This window comes from Pimephales promelas, chromosome 3 (assembly GCF_988280905.1).
Source record: "Pimephales promelas chromosome 3, fPimPro1.hap1.1, whole genome shotgun sequence".
Taxonomy (NCBI): Eukaryota; Metazoa; Chordata; class Actinopteri; order Cypriniformes; family Leuciscidae; genus Pimephales; species Pimephales promelas.
The window spans coordinates 9,711,658-9,729,591 of NC_142771.1; the positions used below are offsets into that span (position 1 = coordinate 9,711,658).

Genomic DNA, 17,934 nt, shown 5'->3' on the forward strand with positions numbered 1-17,934 from the left:
TATTGTGTTGAGCAGATTGTGATCATGGAATAGTTAATCTTTCACTCCAGATTCCTTTAGGAAACAAAAACACATCCACCAGTTTAAGGGTGGCAGTAAATGAGTCAGTAGATGGACAGAATGATACTGCTCAAACCTTTGGACACATCTAAATTGTAAATATATCTGCAATCAGAAGTTATGAAGCTTGAGACACCAATGATTTGAACCAAAGATTCGACAAACTAATTAAAAGTGAAAAACTGATAAATTAATCATTACTTTTTAAGCTATAGTATAAAAAAAGATTAAATAAATTTTGAGAAATTCTAGGTGCATCACGATTCACAACTCATCCATGGCTCCCAGAATACACTGCAGCATAAAGCATGTCACCATTGTTGAGATTCATATACTGATTATTGATGTCTAAGTGAGTTTAATAAGTGTTTACTGTACAATTTGGTGTCAAAATACTTGATATTATCTGAATACTACAGAACCTTCTGCTACAGAGACACAAATCAAAATAATAATAATAAAAAAATAAATCATTAAAAATAAGATTAGATCAGACTGCTTCCTGATTCTATTTTTGCTTGGCTTTTTCAACATAACAGAACGTCACAGAAGAAAAACTGATGTCAAAAAGTTAAAGGAGTTGTTCACTTTTGAAAAAAAAAAACTTTTGCTGATAATTTACTCACCCCCATGTCATCCAAGATGTCCATGTCTTTCTTTCTTCAGTCGAAAAGAAATTAAGGTTTTTGATGAAAACATTCCAGGATTTTTCTCCATATAATGGACTTCAGTGGGAACCAGACAGTTCAAGTTCCAAAAGAAACTTTAAGTACAAACTGCAAACTTGTTCAAAGGGCTTTAAACGATTCCAGACAATAAATAAGGATCTTATCAAGCGAAACGATCGCTCGTTTTATAAATAAATAACAAAGTTTAAGTTTTATAAGCTCAAACGCTCGCCTTGCTCTGTTCTGTAACGCACTCCTGTTCGAACTCGTTCATCAAAATGAACAAATATTTTTCCGAGTCATTTGGTTCATTCGGCGAAAGAAACGAGCGAATTGATTCGGAAAAAAGATTTGTTCATTTTGTAAAACGAGTTCGAACAGGAGAGTCACGAACGTGCACCACAGAAAAGAGCAAGGCGAACGTTTGAGCTTATAAAACTTAAACTTTGTTATTTATTTATAAAACAATTGATCGTTTCGCTTGATAAGACCCCTATTCATCGTCTGGAATCGTTTAAAGCCCTTTGAACAAGTTTGCAGTTTGTACTGAAAGTTTCTTTTGGAACTTGAACCATCTGGTTCCCACTGAAGTCCATTATATGTAGAAAAATCCTGGAACGTTTTCATTAAAAACCTTAATTTCTTTTCAACTTAAGAAAGAAAGACATGGACATCTTGGATGACATGGGGGTGAGTAAATTATCAGCAAAAGTTTTTTTTTTTTCAAAAGTGAACTAATCCTTTAAGAGTCAAGAGTCCAACTAAAGCACACACTGATTGCCATAATGGTGATTTCAAGTCAAACATTAAACATCAACATCTTAACCTCTGTTACTTTTGTAGACGAGAGAAAGTGAAGCTGGTGATACTGTTTGTTGAGTTTTCCACATTGATTGCCCACTGGGAAATTTAATTCTATGAACGTTATAAGAATGTTAGGGGATAACGGCAAGCAGTGCGATGCCGAAAGCTTTGGGAACAGAGCGAGGCCATGGCGCGAGTGTTAATGAGCGTCATCTGTGCACCATACTGGTCTCGAGACCTACAGAGAAGGTCCGGAAGGATAAAAGGAGAAGCAATGACAGTGAAGGATGAGAAAGGACTTGCAGCTCTGTCTATAAACAGGGCTGTTTTTAGGCATAGGAAAACTAGGCGGTTACGGTCGCATCAGCAGGAAGGGCGCCAATGAGCGCATGTTTGGCACTTTAGTAAAGTTTGTAAAGGGTTTCAATCTGACGATATGCCACTGGATCAGAGAACTGTCAATTACTGTCTGACTGTTGCATGTAAAGTTTGATTTTGGAGCGATCAACAACACCATTAGATCAAAGAGCTTGGGCTATGCTTTGGCAAGGTAACACAATTTTTTTAACCACACAATAATGCTAAATTCAAAGGCCAATTAAAAAAAACGGTACAGTAAAAAGTCCACAAATCCTTATTTTTTTAGTATTTGTGGTAGTCAAAAAATCACAAAATGGGCAGAAAGTTCAATTAATTTCAGTTCAGTGTCAATGTATTGTCCACTGAAAGAAACTTGTCTTGCAGCCAGGTAAACATACAGATGACAGACCACATACCATTAAACAATACAAACTGCTGGATCAGTGTTTTGCAATTGTCCCATATAAAACTTTAACGGCCATGGTATCGACTTTAACCACAAACATACCATACCTGAGCATGCTGTTGATTCTTGTTGTCAGATACCGTTTCGCTATTTTTTTTCAGGAGAAATGACGAGAAATGTCTGTCGCTAACAGCCAGAAAAAAAACAACTCTTCAAATAAGAAAAAAGGAATCTGGCTTTTGTAAATTGCAAATCATCCATGTCCATGTGTGTGTGTGTGTGTGTCTGTGTGAGATATGATGCATTTACAGTACACTGTAAAACAGATATGTTTTTCAAAAACTGTCATAATTATTTCCCTCTGTCAACCAAGTGTAAATTTATTACTTTAATATAAAGAAAATATATTGGTACCATGCTATCTCGTTGCAGCGTATATTAGTGTAAAACTGTTTGTCCAGATGACTCTATTTTGGAAAGTTGGGACAACATTTGACTTGATTTCAGTCAAGTCAACACAATGGTCTTTGTTTTGTCCTTGTTAGCAACATGTTTAGATTATTCTTTTTCAGTTTACACAAAATAATAAATTCATTCTGCAACAAAAAAACAAAAAAACATTCAAGCTATTTCTTAACATTACTTAGAAGTCTCTGCCTGGAAGTCAGCAAGATAGCAAACCCATGTGAAAGTGTGAAACAGCATTTATTTTGTGTTTTCATCTGAATCTGTATCACTTCTGTTAACAAAAAAGTGAGTTAAATTCCATCTGCAATTTTTTGTATGAAATCGCCATTTTCATACATCAAACATCTATCCTCACTTTCTTTACACCATACAAAGCCAAACTGGTTTGGTGTCTACACCATCATTCATTCATTGTGTCACATGGTAACGGTTGACAATATCACAAAGATATTTTTGAATTTTATTGTCTGAAGAACAGCTCTTCCAAATTTGAGTTGATCTGTTGAAAGCTCTAGGACTAGTTTGAACAAGTATGTTCAACACAACACCCTTTAAACATGGTTAGACCGTTTATTTAAACAATGTAACACTTCCAGTAGTGTTGTGACAGTCATACTAATTTTAAAATATTTTGAAATACTTTATCATTCAGCCATACAAAGAAATCAAGAATCAGCAAATGAATCTCAACAATGGTGACAATGAACAACAGATTCAGATAAACAGATAAACTCTTTATGAACAGTTTCAGCTGCTAGAGTAAAACTAAAGATAAAATGTCGAGAGGAAATAACAGTTCATCATTTTGCATCACCAGAGGATTTTTTGGCCAGAGGCTAAAGACTACAGCCAGTAGTAGGGGCTGTCCCGCATGTTCTCAACCCACCCACAGAGGGTGGGATCTCCTTCACAGAATGTACACATTATGTCAGCCATCTTTTTTGAAAGCTAAGCTAGCAAGCTCTTGTTCTGTGGAGAATGCTGAGTAACTTATTAGGAGAAAGCAGAGTAGTAGGGGTTACCATCCTCTTTTTCCTGGACATGTCCGGCCGTCGAGATCGTACAAAATCGCGCCGTTCTCCAGTGACCCTCACTCATCCTGCTCGCCACAGCGACTGTATCCCGGACATTTTGGGCGATCTTGAAATCCCTATCTTAGATACCTAGACTTTTTGTTTAACTACTGTGCTCTGTTACTAGTAGGTGTGCAAAGGGCAGCGAATCAAGTGCATTCTTGGAGTTGTTGTCTTTCATCCACATAAGCCAAAAAATACATTACAAATACATACATCTTTTCTCAGTCTAGATAGCTCCAAATTCAAAAATAATTTTGCATTTCTTCTACATAAATGACCCATTTTAAACACATATTCATCTTTCCAGAGGTGAAGTTTCCCTTTAATCAGCTTTCGGCGAACAGTGATCAAAGACTTGAGAGATTTTTGCCAATAAAAAGAATCGTTTAGGATTCCAAATATTGGCCAAAACCATACAGTGTGAACCAGGCTTAACTCTTTCCAACTAACTGGCCATGATGCAGACAGAGCATGATTCAGGAGACCAAGTTATAATAAAAACGATCATTTATTGGGTTTGTTGAATAATCTTCATCTGAATAGCACAACAGCTTTTATTCAAGCGAAGCAAAAACAATGGGAACTGCTACACAAATTACAGTAGTAGACAAAAAGTAAATCAATACAGATGTTTAAATCATTTACATCACAATTGTATGATCAACTTAATTTTGAAGAACAAACAAATGTGTGTAGAACCAAAACAAAAGGATGTAAATTCAAAGCACTCAACATACATTTTGAACCATTACTTTCGTTCAAGCTGTACAGCAAGGCTGGTAATGCCAGGATCATGGGATCAAATAACAGGGAATACAAAAACTGGTGGCAATGCTGTTCTGGCCAATTTTCTGCCCAATGGAAATTTCTCCATCAGTGGGATTGAGTTCGCTCAATTGTTATCCTTTCAGTTTCGTTCCGCCCAAGAAAAAGCCCTCACACTGAATGCTTGGATATTATTGTCACCTTTATGTATATAGGACTTTTATATATGTATCTATACAATACAGATTGTTGTTTCAAAGAAGCTTCACCGTGATATTCCATACATTGCACAATAGCCCTTTGCCCTTGAGCATATGCATTTAAGCCGAACTGATTTCTCGAAAGCCACTGAACAATTCAGGTCACTTCTTTTTCCAGAGCTTTCCAACTTGTACACTGTCTCACACCAGAGATTTTTCTGGTCTTTTCTAGTCTTGACAGCAGTGACTTTAAACGTCTCGTTTGGAGGAATCAGCACCTCTTTCTGTTCAGGATACTTCGAATATTTGATCACGTTAACGCCTTTGCAAGTTTTGATTTCAAAACAAGATTTCGTTCCAAAACCCTGCGCTACTTTACGATCAAGAGAGGATGAAGCAAATGAGCCGAAGCGAACCTCCGTGCCTGTAACATTCTTATAAAATTCAACGTTTGTACCACGATATGTTGACTTGCATTGCTTTTGTTTTCTAATCAATATCCTTATTGCATCTGTTAACAAAAAATGAAGTGAATACCATTTGAATGTCTGGTTTCTGTAGTTTTGTTTACCATTATAAACAGCCATATCAAAATTGCTCTGTATGCTAGAATTAAGGTTAGTGTACACATACAAGGCAATAGAATGATTCTTTGTCAATTTATCTTCTGGCGCACTGGCATTCTCTTTACCTTCTTGCCATGCCTTTTTAAATTCAGTTGAGGTATTGCTTTCCTTCTTTAGATATTTATTCCTCACCAGATATGCCATTTTCTTTCCACAAGCCAAATATTGATCATCAACAGAATCCGGTGCCATATCCAATGGATATATCTGTCCTTCAGCAGCAGCAGCGCTGTGATCCTGCAGCAACAGAAATCATAATGATCACATCATCTGTATATTCACATCTGTAATTTTCATACTAGAATGCAAGCTTACCTGTCCTAGAGCAGCTAAAATGAGAAGAAGAGCTTCAATGATCAGCAGCATCTTGATTCAGTCAAATCCCTCAGATGATCTAGTGAAGATGATGAAAGACAATTAAAACAGTTTTTTTTAAAACTAAATCTACACTTCTTTACTAAATCTCTTATTGCAAGAGGAACATGTACAGATTTACACACTAAAAATGTTACACAACAAAGTTTTACCCTGCATGGTGTACCTGGACTGTTCTACTAGATAGCTAATCAGTGAATTTATAAAACAAGAATAATACATTTAACCCCTTTAAATCTTTTTTAAAATACCTTCTTGCCATCCAGAGGCTTGCGTTCTGCAAGTGAACCTTTTGGTGCCATCCCAAAAAGACACAATATCACTAGCATGGACCTTTAACTTGACTGTTCCAAGCTGGTGGAATGACCTGCCTAACTCAACCCAAGCCAAAAACAGCTGAAGACGAATCTCTTTTGTCAACACTTGACCCATTAAAGGGATACTCTCCCCCTTTTTTTTTTTTTTGGAAATAGGCTCATTTTATAACTCCCCCAGAGTGAAATTGTTGAGTTTCACAGTTTTCAAATGCATTCAGCCGATTTTCTGATATTTAGAAGAATATCAGTAACCAGACAGTTTCTTCCAGTCAATGAGACCAGAAACTGTCTGGTTACTGATATTCTTCTAAATATCAGAAAATCGGCTGAATGGATTCAAAAACGGTAAAACTCGACTGTTTAACTGTGGGGGAGTTGTAAAATGAGGCTATTTCCAAAAAAAGTGGAGTATCCCTTTAACACTTACTATATAAAATAATAGAATAAAAATAAAATAAAAACATTGCTACATGTTTTATTGCTTCTATTGCTCTCCTCATGTGTAAGTCGATTTGGATAAAAGTGTCTGCTAAATGATTACATGTAAAATGTAAATTACCTGGAATATTTTTTTGGAAGGTTCTTCACTTGCTCAGGAACACTGATGAGAGAAGATGAGAAAAGTCATCCCGTTAGTCGACAACAGCTGTATTTAAACCATAAAATAGGGAACTTTCATTATTTGTTTCAACATGCAGGTTGACCAATGTTTATGTTACGTACATGACCGACCAACCAATGGTGGCGTGCGAGAAGGCTGGACCTAAAAAAAATCCAAAAACACACATCAATCTATTCTCAAGTGTTCATGTAAACACTACATTCAGATTTATCAATCGGAATGAATTCAGAAACAAAAACTGTGCATGCAAACATAAGGAAACACATTTGTTATCACAACATATTTTCTTTTGTCAAATCAACTTTATAATAATTTATTTAGTTGAGATAACTTATTATTTTGACTTTCTGATGGTTAAATTAATCTCCTTCGTTGTATTAACTCACTTTTTCCAGTTCAAATTTTAAAGCAACCCAGGTTACTTACTTTTTTAAGTTAAACCATCAATATTTTTTTACAGTGTAGAAACTGTAGAAAGCAAAAGCCGAATCTCAGACATTTTGTGCAATCTAGAAATCCCGGCTGGATGCGTTGATTTATTTTTAGGTTCAAAAAGAGGACATGTCCAGGAAAAATAGGACATAGAGTCATCCTAAGTAAACTATTAAGGTTTTCAGAAAATCTTGCATCAGGATGTGAAACTGCACTAAAGCAAATTCTTAAATAGGCAATAAGCTTTGGTTCCCTTCAGGCTCTTTACTCATGATGTGCATGTTCTGTTCCTTTCTCGATGTTTGTTTTTTTTCCCCAGATGATTCGCTGTGCTTTAAAGGGTTAGTTCACCCAAAAATGAAAATTCTGTCAGTATTTACTCACCCTCATGTTGTTCCAACCCCGTAAGACCTTCGTTCATCTTCGGAACACAAATTAAGATATTTAAGATATTAAGATCGCTCCTGCATACAGTCCATAGGCTTCTTGAGGGACTGGCTCTTGCTGTCCTCGAAAAGTCATTAAAGACATCGTTAAAATAGTCCAAGTGACTACAGGGGCTCAATCTTAAGTTTATCAAACGACGAGAACACTTTTGTGCGCAAAAAACAACAACAAAAATAACGACTTTATTTCAACTATTCGTTTATTTCTCCCTCTGCGCGAGTCAGGTTACTAGTTTAATAGCGTAAGCTTCTGTTATTGTACGTCACACAGCATCACACACACATGACCAGCGTCGACCAATAGTGAGCCTACGTGTGACGTAGCTCTATACGCAATCACACTACGTTAACTGACTTACAGGCTCATGGAGAAATAAACGAATAGTTGAAATAAAGTCGTTATTTTTGTTGTTTTTTTTGCGCACAAAAGTGTTCTCGTCGTTTGATAAACTTAAGATTGAGCCCCTGTAGTCACTTGGACTATTTTAACGATGTCTTTAATGACTTTTCGAGGACAGCAAGAGCCAGTCCCTCAAGAAGCCTATGGACTGTATGCAGGAGCGATTTTAATATCTTAAATATCTTAATTTGTGTTCCGAAGATGAACGAAGGTCTTACGGGGTTGGAACAACATGAGGGTGAGTAAATACTGACAGAATTTTCATTTTTGGGTGAACTAACCCTTTAAACTGTCCTGTCAAATAACGACAAAAAGGACGAAAATAGCCATATAAATTAAAAATATATATATTTATGTCATTGGAACTTTGTTTCTGAACAGATTAATTGATTCTTTCTGTTGAATCTCTTGAATTACCTCTTTTGTTCAACACCTAAACATTAATTTGAAGTCACCGTTATGGTGATCGGTGTTTGTTTTAGCTGGGCTCTTGATCCTTGACCCGTCATTCGCTTAATTATGACATTTTAAATGCAAATATGACATTGTTTGAGATGTCTTCGTTATGACAACTTGACATAAACCAATACATCATAACCTGTCAGTGTCTTTGTCATGACAACTTGACATAAACCAATAATACGTTTAAGGTTATAAAAGTTTATAAATTTATTTATTTATTTGTTTATTTCGAGCAATATGTAGTTACACATGACAAGGCAATACGAAGCATTTTGGTTAGTCTGTACAAGCCTTTAAATTCATCATATTTACATCAACTTTAGCAAAACCTAAATCTAGTGCTCGAAACGGAGTGGATAGAAGTCAAACTTATTTGATAACACTCAATAACAATTTTGGATATAAGTACATATATGAAAACATGGGAAAGGAAAGAAGGGAAACCCCTTCTCCCTCATCAAAAGCAAAACAATACCAAAACAAAACAAAACATATCCTAAATACACACCATGATTGTGATCTCAGGTAACAATTATAATAATACCAACAATGGTAATCAATTACCTACAAGGTAAAATAAAACAGATTATAAACACATGGATACATCTATGAAAGTACCAACAATCAGTCCCTCCAGGATTTCACGATTTTTTTTTTGTGATTTTTGCGATCAAAATGACTGATTTTGTGGTGGTAATTTCCAAAAATTTGTGAAAAAATTTGCTATTTATATATAACATTTACCATAATAGTATTCAGTCCTTCCAGAAAAACGCTGAGTTTTTTTTGTGATTGTTGCGGGCAAAAATTGATTGATTACGCGGTAAACTACTGGCAGCTGTGGTTGCCAGCATCATACCGTAAATTTATGCAATTTTATGCGATGAAATTGCCGGAATTTGCAAAAATTGCGGTTTGATGAAAAAGAGAAAAAAAGTGATTCCCCCAACATCCTGTTCTCACTAGGCTAATGTAAGAGTCATTTCTTATTACTTCCTTTGATAAGCAAGCATACTACATCATAGAAAGTGCTGGGAATATTTAATTTCTCATCTTGTTTTATTTCAGACTGTAACGAGTGTAAATAAGGTGTGGCCCCTTTAAGAGCTGCGCGCTCCCTGTTGAACTCTCTGCAGTGTTCTATGTGCGCCTCAAACACCCCATGTGTGCTGGTATTTTCTGTTTGATGCTACTTCTTTTATCTTGTGATGTTTATTAAGTAACGATGTGACGGTAGAACGTGTGACAGACAGTTATACGAGTTCGATTTGTGAGATGTCAATCGCCTCCGTGAGTCTGTCTGGCGTCGCGTAATTGTGTCACTTCATAACGTTCCCATGGAAACAGGGGGAAATGGCTGCTCTTGTGTGAAGCAAACGCAACATTTTTCAACTTTCTGCTAAGATACATGTGACTCTTTTTGCAACGAAAATGCGAGGATTATGAAATTATGCAAACCCCGCATATTTTGCACGGAAATCGGCAATTTATGCGGCGAAAGTGCGGCTTATTTGAAAAAATGCGGCCCCCGCATGAATATGCGGACTTTGGCTGATTTTGCATTGAATTCAGCGATCGCATAATCGCGTTTTTCTGGAGGGACTGAACAATGGTAATCAGAATACCTACGGGGTAATATTAACAAAAATACATGAATACAACTCACAAAATTAAACCATTGCCGACATGTATTGCGATAAGACCTTCTGTTTATAATGTACTTTAAATTGATGAATATTTTGGCTTTGTTTAAGTTCAAGCCCCAAACTATTCCAAAGTTTAACCCCACATACAGACACACAAAAACTTCTCCTAGTTGTTCTGACCACTGGTATTACAAAGTTCCCATAACTCCTCAAACTATACGACTGCTCACTCTGTGTAAATAACTTGTGTATGTTAGCAGGTAAAAGGTTGTGAAATGCTTTAAATCAAAATTTTGCTATATTAACTTTAACTAGGTCCTGTATTTTAAATAATAATAGATTTAAGAAAAAGTGGATTTGTGTGTTCAAGATAATCAGCCTTGTGTATAATACGTATAGCCCTTTTTTGTAAAATAAATAGTGATTGTATTAAGTTGTTATAGTTATTTCCCCATATTTCCACACAGTAAGTTAAGTACGGTAAAATTAAGGAACAATACAAGATACGTAGTGCATTCTCATCAAGTACCTGTTTGGCTTTATTTATTATCGCAAGGCTTTTGGAGACTTTGTTTTTTATGTGCCTGATGTGGGTAAATTTTTATTAAATAAATAAATTGTTTTATTTAGAAATGTATTTATTTTTTGTTTGTGTTTTGTTAATTCTTTATCTATATTCGGAAACAGGTGCAATTAGTTGCTGGTGTCCGTTGCAAATATTAAATTAAAAAAAAAAAATTCTTTGTGAAGACAACTGGCCACATCTAGTCTTAAATTCTATTGACGCTGCAGTCTAAACAACATTATTAATCATAGCGAATTCATCACTCATAGCTATGCCCCTGAACTAGTAATCACAACATTTTTTCTTTTGTCAAATCAACTTAAATAATTTATTTAGTTCAGATAATATATCATTTTGAGTTTCTGATGGTTAAATTAATCTCCTTCATTGTATTAACTCACTTTTTCCAGTTCAATGAACTGAAAATTTTAAGGAAACAAGGTTACTTCCTTTTTTAAGTTAAACCATCAATATTTTTTTACAGTGGGATTTAGATGTTTTCTTGTTGTTGTTGGTGTTTAATTTGAATTCATCGTGATGGTGATCAGTGTTTGCTTTAATGGGCTCTTGACCCTTAACTTTTGTTAACTTATTTCTCTTTCAGCACCTCAAATAGACTTAATTCAGAGCAGTGCCATGACAGGTATGTATTAAAGTGAGGTTGTGAGGAATAGAATAGATTGTTTTGCTGTTAAAAAAACAACAACTATAAAACTTCTAGATCACTTTTCTGTTTTGTCAACAGAACAATCCAAAAACACATTAATAACAGTACAATCCACATAAGAGATGCATATCTATGCCTCACAGCTTCGCTTTCATTCTCGTCAAAGATGGTGTCACTGTGATAAGGTCCATAGCGTTTCCAGAGAGCATTTGCACATTAATTAAGAAAAAACACTGAAATCAGATCAACATGTGTGTATTAAACATATTTTAGTTTCATTTGATTATTAAATCAAAACATTATTGAATATAAAAGCAAGAAATGTAGCCATTGTGATAGAAAGGTCACTTGTAACCACAACACAAACTGTGTAAATGCGTCAACACTCATCATACAAACCTCAGCAATTGTGAAAAAGAAAACATATTCAAATATTAATAGTAAAAGACTCCAGCTGCAAAACGTATTCATGCTGCAATGAATGCTGGGAGCCATGAATGTGTTTTGTGTGCTGGCAATGAAGCATGTCTCCATTTTTGAGTTTCAAATGGTGATTGTTGATGTCTGTGTCTAAATACGGTTAATAACTTTTTACTCACAATGTTTCGGAATATTTGATTGACAAATAACAGTAAACACAACTCTGATCAGTGAATCAAACCCGTTTGTAGTGACATTATTTAACTGTCAACATCACCTGATGTTATTGCATCTCGACTTCTGACACAGTAAAAGTGTTTTCTGAACATGAATAGAAAAACTAAAAGGAAGCACTGTCTAAGCAATGATGACTTTAAATGTTTGTTCCCCTTTCTTTTAGTGTTTCATCACTAACGCTCAAAAATCACTTCATTCAATTCAATTCACTTTTCTTTGTACAGCGCTTAGTTTTCACAATAGATGTCGTCGTTTCAAAGCAGCTTTACATAAAATGCTTGTCTACGTTGCATTTTAGTCAAGGCAAGGCAAGTTTATAGCACATTTCAAACACAATGGTAATTCAAAGTGCTTTACATAGAAGAAATTACAATAATCAAAAGAAATAAGAATAATTAAAACAGTTTAGAATAAAAAAAGAGAAAATTAACCCCTTAACTGTCACCCCCCCCTTTTTGAGAATGGGGGTTAAAATGCACTATTCACACTTAAATGGTTGTAATTCAAGAATGCTTTGGAATATATATACCCAAGTTTGGTCTTGTTTTAAAGAAAACACTCAGCAGATTATTGCTGAAGTGAAAACACTTTAAAAAATGAAAGTATGAAAAGGTTATGGAAGTTTAAATTCACAGTAAATCAAATATACTGTAATATATATTTTTTATTTTATATAAAATATATATTTTACAAAATATGTTTTACTCTAAAATTACTATAAAATCAAAGCCATAAATCTAACCAATTTATGTTCCAAATTTGAAGTTGATATCACAAAAATTGAAGCTCCCATGAGATGTTGTTTAGGCGTAGTACCAAAAATAGCCACTGGGTGCCATTGAATTCCTTTGAATTTAGTTGTATATATTCTGCCTTAACAAATTAATACATTTCTGTCCAAATATCAATTTTGTCACAAAATGTGGAACTTTGAGACTCAGACCTTTCTGACAATATGTGTTTTGTCAAGATTAGAAAAGGTTTTGATAATAAATTATGAAATATAATGATGCCCAAAAGGGGAGGAGCCTGATAAAATAGGTACGGTTTCTATAGTAACGCAATGTTCAACTATAAAACGGTGTTCACACGATGAATTCTGAGTTTATAAGATTTCAAATGATACCTAATTTATTATAACTACTAAAATATGCGATATAATAAAAAAGGCGATAAAAAATCTATTTTATTTTAGAGGATAATATATTATAATTTTTAGAGGATAATATTATATTATATATTTGTATTTTTATTGAAAAATACTAGATTATGTTTTATTATGAACTTTTAGCATAAAAACAGAAGTTTCAATGATTAAAAGTGGGTGCATGTGACAAAGGTCAAAAGTGGGTGTGACAAAGTACATACCTCCTGTTATGATGCAGATTTTTTAAGGTGCACTCTTGTCATAAATTCATCAATTACTCTTCCTACATAATTTGTAACGCAAAACAGGGGTAGAATATTTATTTAGAAGTCTCAGACCTTTCCAACAATATATAATTTGTCATAATTAGATTAAGATTTAATAGAAATATAGTGAAGTAAAGTTAGGCGTCCAGGTACCGGGACGGTGACAATTAAGGGGTTAAACACAGTACAAACAGTCGGACGAACAGTGGCACAGTGCTCATTCAGTAAATTCAGTGATTTGAATGTGATAGGATATTCGAAGAAAGTTGTTCAAAGAATGTTTTGAGAAAAATCTTAAAGACATACTGTTGGCCTATAACTCCTTGTCAGAACGTTAGCCAAAGTTAACGTATATACCCTTGTTAGCTGGGATAGCTGTGCTTACATGCAAATTATATATTGTCAGTCCTTACTTATTTTGATAGTTTTGTACTGTGATTAAGATGCACATATCACCATTAGCCATTCAAATGTGTGTTCGCTGCATTATTTGATTCTGCTTCACTTTTAAGCTTTCTTTTAATTTTCACTATAGCTACTGCAAGTAATACAATTTTACCATGAAATATCAATGTTTAGCTTGTTATAGCTAAGATGAACAGCATAATCACACAATATCAAATGTGTTCAGTTAAAGGAGTAGTTCACTTTAAAAAGAAAAAAAAAAACTTAAGCTGATAATTTACTCACCCCCATATCATCCAAGATATCCATGTCATTTAACTTTGTTATTATTATTATTATTTTTTTTTAAATGAGTGATCGTTTCGCTTGATAAGACCCTTATTCATCGTCTGGAATCGTTTAAAGCCCTTTGAACAGTTTGCAGTTTGCTCTGAAACTGTCTTTTGGACCTTGAACCATTTGGTTCCCATTGAAGTCCATTATATGGAGAAAATCCTGGAATGTTTTCATCAAAAACCTTAGTTTCTTTTCGACTGAAGAAAGAAAGACATGGACATCTTGGATGACATGGGGGTGAGTAAATTATCAGCAAAAGTTTTTTTTTTTTTTTTTAAAGTGAACTACTCCTTTAACAGTAATGCTTGAAGGGCGCCATCTTGTGGGCATAGGCCTACATAGAATGACTTTTCAATATATTTGCCTAGAAATCATAAAATCATAATCAAAACGTTGATGTCTTTCTCTTTCCAGCCTTAGATAAACTGAAGATAAAATACATGAACTATCAAGATCAGCATCACCAGCTTCCTTTATTAGTAACCTGACTTTTTTTCTGTCACACATCTAGAGAAGTTCTTATTGAGAATTAACAGAGGTTTAGATGTTGATGTCTTATTGAAATGTTTCGTTTGAGGTCACCATTATGGAGATCAGTGTTTGCTTTGGTTGGACTCTTGACCGTTGACGCTTGTTTAGGATTGTGCATTATCAGCCCTTAGGTGTTCGTGGATAACATTTCTGCATTGATATAGCAGATCAACTTGCCTATTTAAATAACAGACAAAACACTGCAGTTAAACAATTGTATTCACTGCAATGTGTGATTTACTTTTGGAACATTACATTAATTGGAGATTAAGGTATTAGAGTCACTGATGTGATAAAAAATCGCTTTGTAACTGTAGACATTTGTGTGAGATTTTTCAACAGTTAAAAATGACACCCTTAGACCTCAGTACTTGTCATACAAACCTCTACAATGGTGACAATAAAAAATGCATGATTTAGTAATGCCGCAAAACATCCTAGGAGCCATGCATGTGTTTTGTATGCTGCCATGAAGATTGTTACCATTGTTGAGTTTCATATACCAAATGTTGATGTCTGTAAGTGTATACTAAATTCATTGCAACCGAACTGTAACAAATTTAGCGTTTTATATTTAATTTCACAGAACTCAACATTCACTACCTGAAGCAATAATTTAAAAAATCATTTTTTTCAATATTGTTGTAATTCATTATGTCATCAATTACAGAAAAACAGTCATCTGCCTATAATAAAGACAGACAAGGTGAACTGCTTAATCAAAGCAGAAATGTTCATTGCTAATAAATCACAAACTCAAAGATAGGCAAGGGTCAAGAGCCCAACTAAAGTAAACACTGATCTCCATGATGGTGACCTCAAATGAAACATTTTCAAAATGACATCAACATCTAAATCTCTGTTAATTCTCAATAAGAACTTCTGTACACATGTCAGTCTGGTTTGTAATAAGTGAAGCTGGTGATGCTGTTTGTGGAGTGGTTTAATGAGATCTTGATAGAGTTAATATGTTTTATATTCCGTTTATCTAAGGCTGTGTCTGGACAAAGCTGTAGTTTGTGTTCTTATACTCTTTCGAAAGATGTTTGAAAGAATGTTTCAGGAAAATCACACTATGTGCACCCAAGTGCACAGTGTAAAATATTGTTTTGACAGCTGCAAGAGAGAAAATATTAAGAAAAGTCATGAACGATTGTCGACTCCATCCATTCATCCATCCACTGGCATCAGCCCTCACTGGTCTCACGTTACCCATAATGATTAGCCTAGTGGTAACAGTGACCTTTGAATGAACACAGAATCTGTTTATCTGTTTCTCACTGTTTATCTATCTATTGGCATCAGCTCTTTTTTTATGCATTAATTCCGTTTGGCATGACGGCTGTTTCCTGGTCAAACATTACCACTGACTCTTACCCTATGAGAACTAGGTGACCTACATGTTGTCATTTTTTTAACACAGTAAACTTGGCACATGTAGTAATTAAACAATAAGAAATGAGAGCTACACTGTAAAACATATTGTTGGTTTACCTTAAAAAAGTAAGTAACCTGGTTGCCTTAAAATTGTAAGTTGATTGAACTAGAAAAAGTGAGTTAATACAATGAAGGAGATTGATTTAATCATCAGAAACTCAAAATAATAAGTTATCTCAACTAAATAAATTATTTAAGTTGATTTGACAAAAGAAAAATGTTGTGATAACAAATCTTGAAAATATTTTTATACAGTATACAAGTTTTTACTACATTTTTATTTTCAATTGGTCAACGGAGGACAAATTCACTTTTAGATGGTGTTTGCATATAAATGTGTCTTTGCAGTGTGTGGACACAACCACCATACAATGAAATAAATCCATTCTCTTTTTTTTCACTCCTTTTTTATACTAAAAAAAGTCTAAACACTCTCAATAATCAAATAGTTTGGATTTTCTGAGCAATATGATATCATATTGCTCATGCTCCTCCGCCCACGACCACTTAGGACTGTCCCATATTAGCATATTTCCCCCCTCAGCCATTTGTATACTGTCTACCACATAGATATCTATATAAAGGCTAGATGTATTAAGGCAGAGTTTCTATCGTCATCACCGGCGGCCATCTTGTCACAGGCAAGCTGATGCAAGATGAGTGGTCAGCACAAACACAAATACTTTTATCTCATTGAAATCTTGACGGATTTACAAACGGTTTGGTTTCTTACAAACATTAACGTGGCTATCATTCTGGATGATTATTTATTTATACACTTATTATTCATATGTATGCTGTGTCATAACTACATCTCTGACGTTTATAACAAACCAAACCGTTTGAAATTCGGTAGAAAATTGAGGAAGTTATGGTCATTTAAATAGTACATGCACCATTAACACAATGTTACGAGTGAGCGAGCTGCCTGTGACAAGATGGCCGCCAGGTGCAGACGTCGACCTCCACTGGCCAGCAGCGTGGACGAGATATCTAGCCTTTATATAGATATCTATGCTTGTGTCGGCACGTGCAATGGAAGAGAAGGGTGGGGTGAGAAGTTGCTCATTATTATTTAAAGGGACCTTCACCAAAACGGGTCGCTGTGAACAGAGCTGTTTTTGAGGAGGTAAAAAAGGGTGTTGTTTTACACAACCATTGATGAATTTTAACCAAAGTATCTTACTAACTTTACATGGAGACCCTAAAGAATCATACCAACTTGTGAAAAATGGGCATCCGATGGCCCCTTTAAAGTTAGTCACGAGCACAGCCTAAGAAGAATTGAGGTTGAAAATTATTTGCTGTCTCTTTTAGGAATGGCAAAAACTAAAAATTTTCTTGACCGACCACCAGGCCTCATTAGCCGGTTGAATCCGGTCAACCGATTGGTTTAAAATATGCTACGCTAATTGAAAAAACAGCCATTTTGAGCCGCTCCTGCAATTTCACAACTCTATTGCATCTCTCTGCCGCTGTGCCTCCCACAGACACACACACACACTGCCCTGGTGCCACCCTTCCACTCATGTCACTTTTTTTTAAAATCCCCATACAGCGCGAAACATGAGTCAGGTTTTCTAGAATGCATGTGGTGGAAGAAAGTTGCCTAGCCTACATTCTTTAGTAATTGAATGTATTGTTCATTTACTCATTGAAGGGTATCATGTGTCTGTTTGCTATAGCAACCATAACAGCTCGGAACTCCCATGGCTACCTTGTTTTGAATGACAAATTCTCCATGGATTCATTGGTTGGGAGGTTCCTCCCATTTGTATGCATCACACGGG

General features: G+C 35.0%; 1 protein-coding gene across 1 annotated transcript; it reads right to left on the reverse strand.

The window, feature by feature from the left end:
• Window positions 1–4,331: 4,331 nt before the first annotated feature.
• On the reverse strand, window positions 4,332–6,777 carry LOC120490195 (GPI-linked NAD(P)(+)--arginine ADP-ribosyltransferase 1). Its single transcript, XM_039687625.2, has 3 exons — window positions 6,685–6,777; window positions 5,749–5,827; window positions 4,332–5,670 (listed from the first exon to the last, which is right to left on the reverse strand). The coding sequence occupies exons 2-3, from the start codon at window positions 5,797–5,799 to the stop codon at window positions 4,873–4,875; spliced, it is 849 nt and encodes a 282-aa protein (XP_039543559.2). The 5' UTR covers window positions 5,800–5,827; window positions 6,685–6,777; the 3' UTR covers window positions 4,332–4,872.
• Window positions 6,778–17,934: the final 11,157 nt, after the last annotated feature.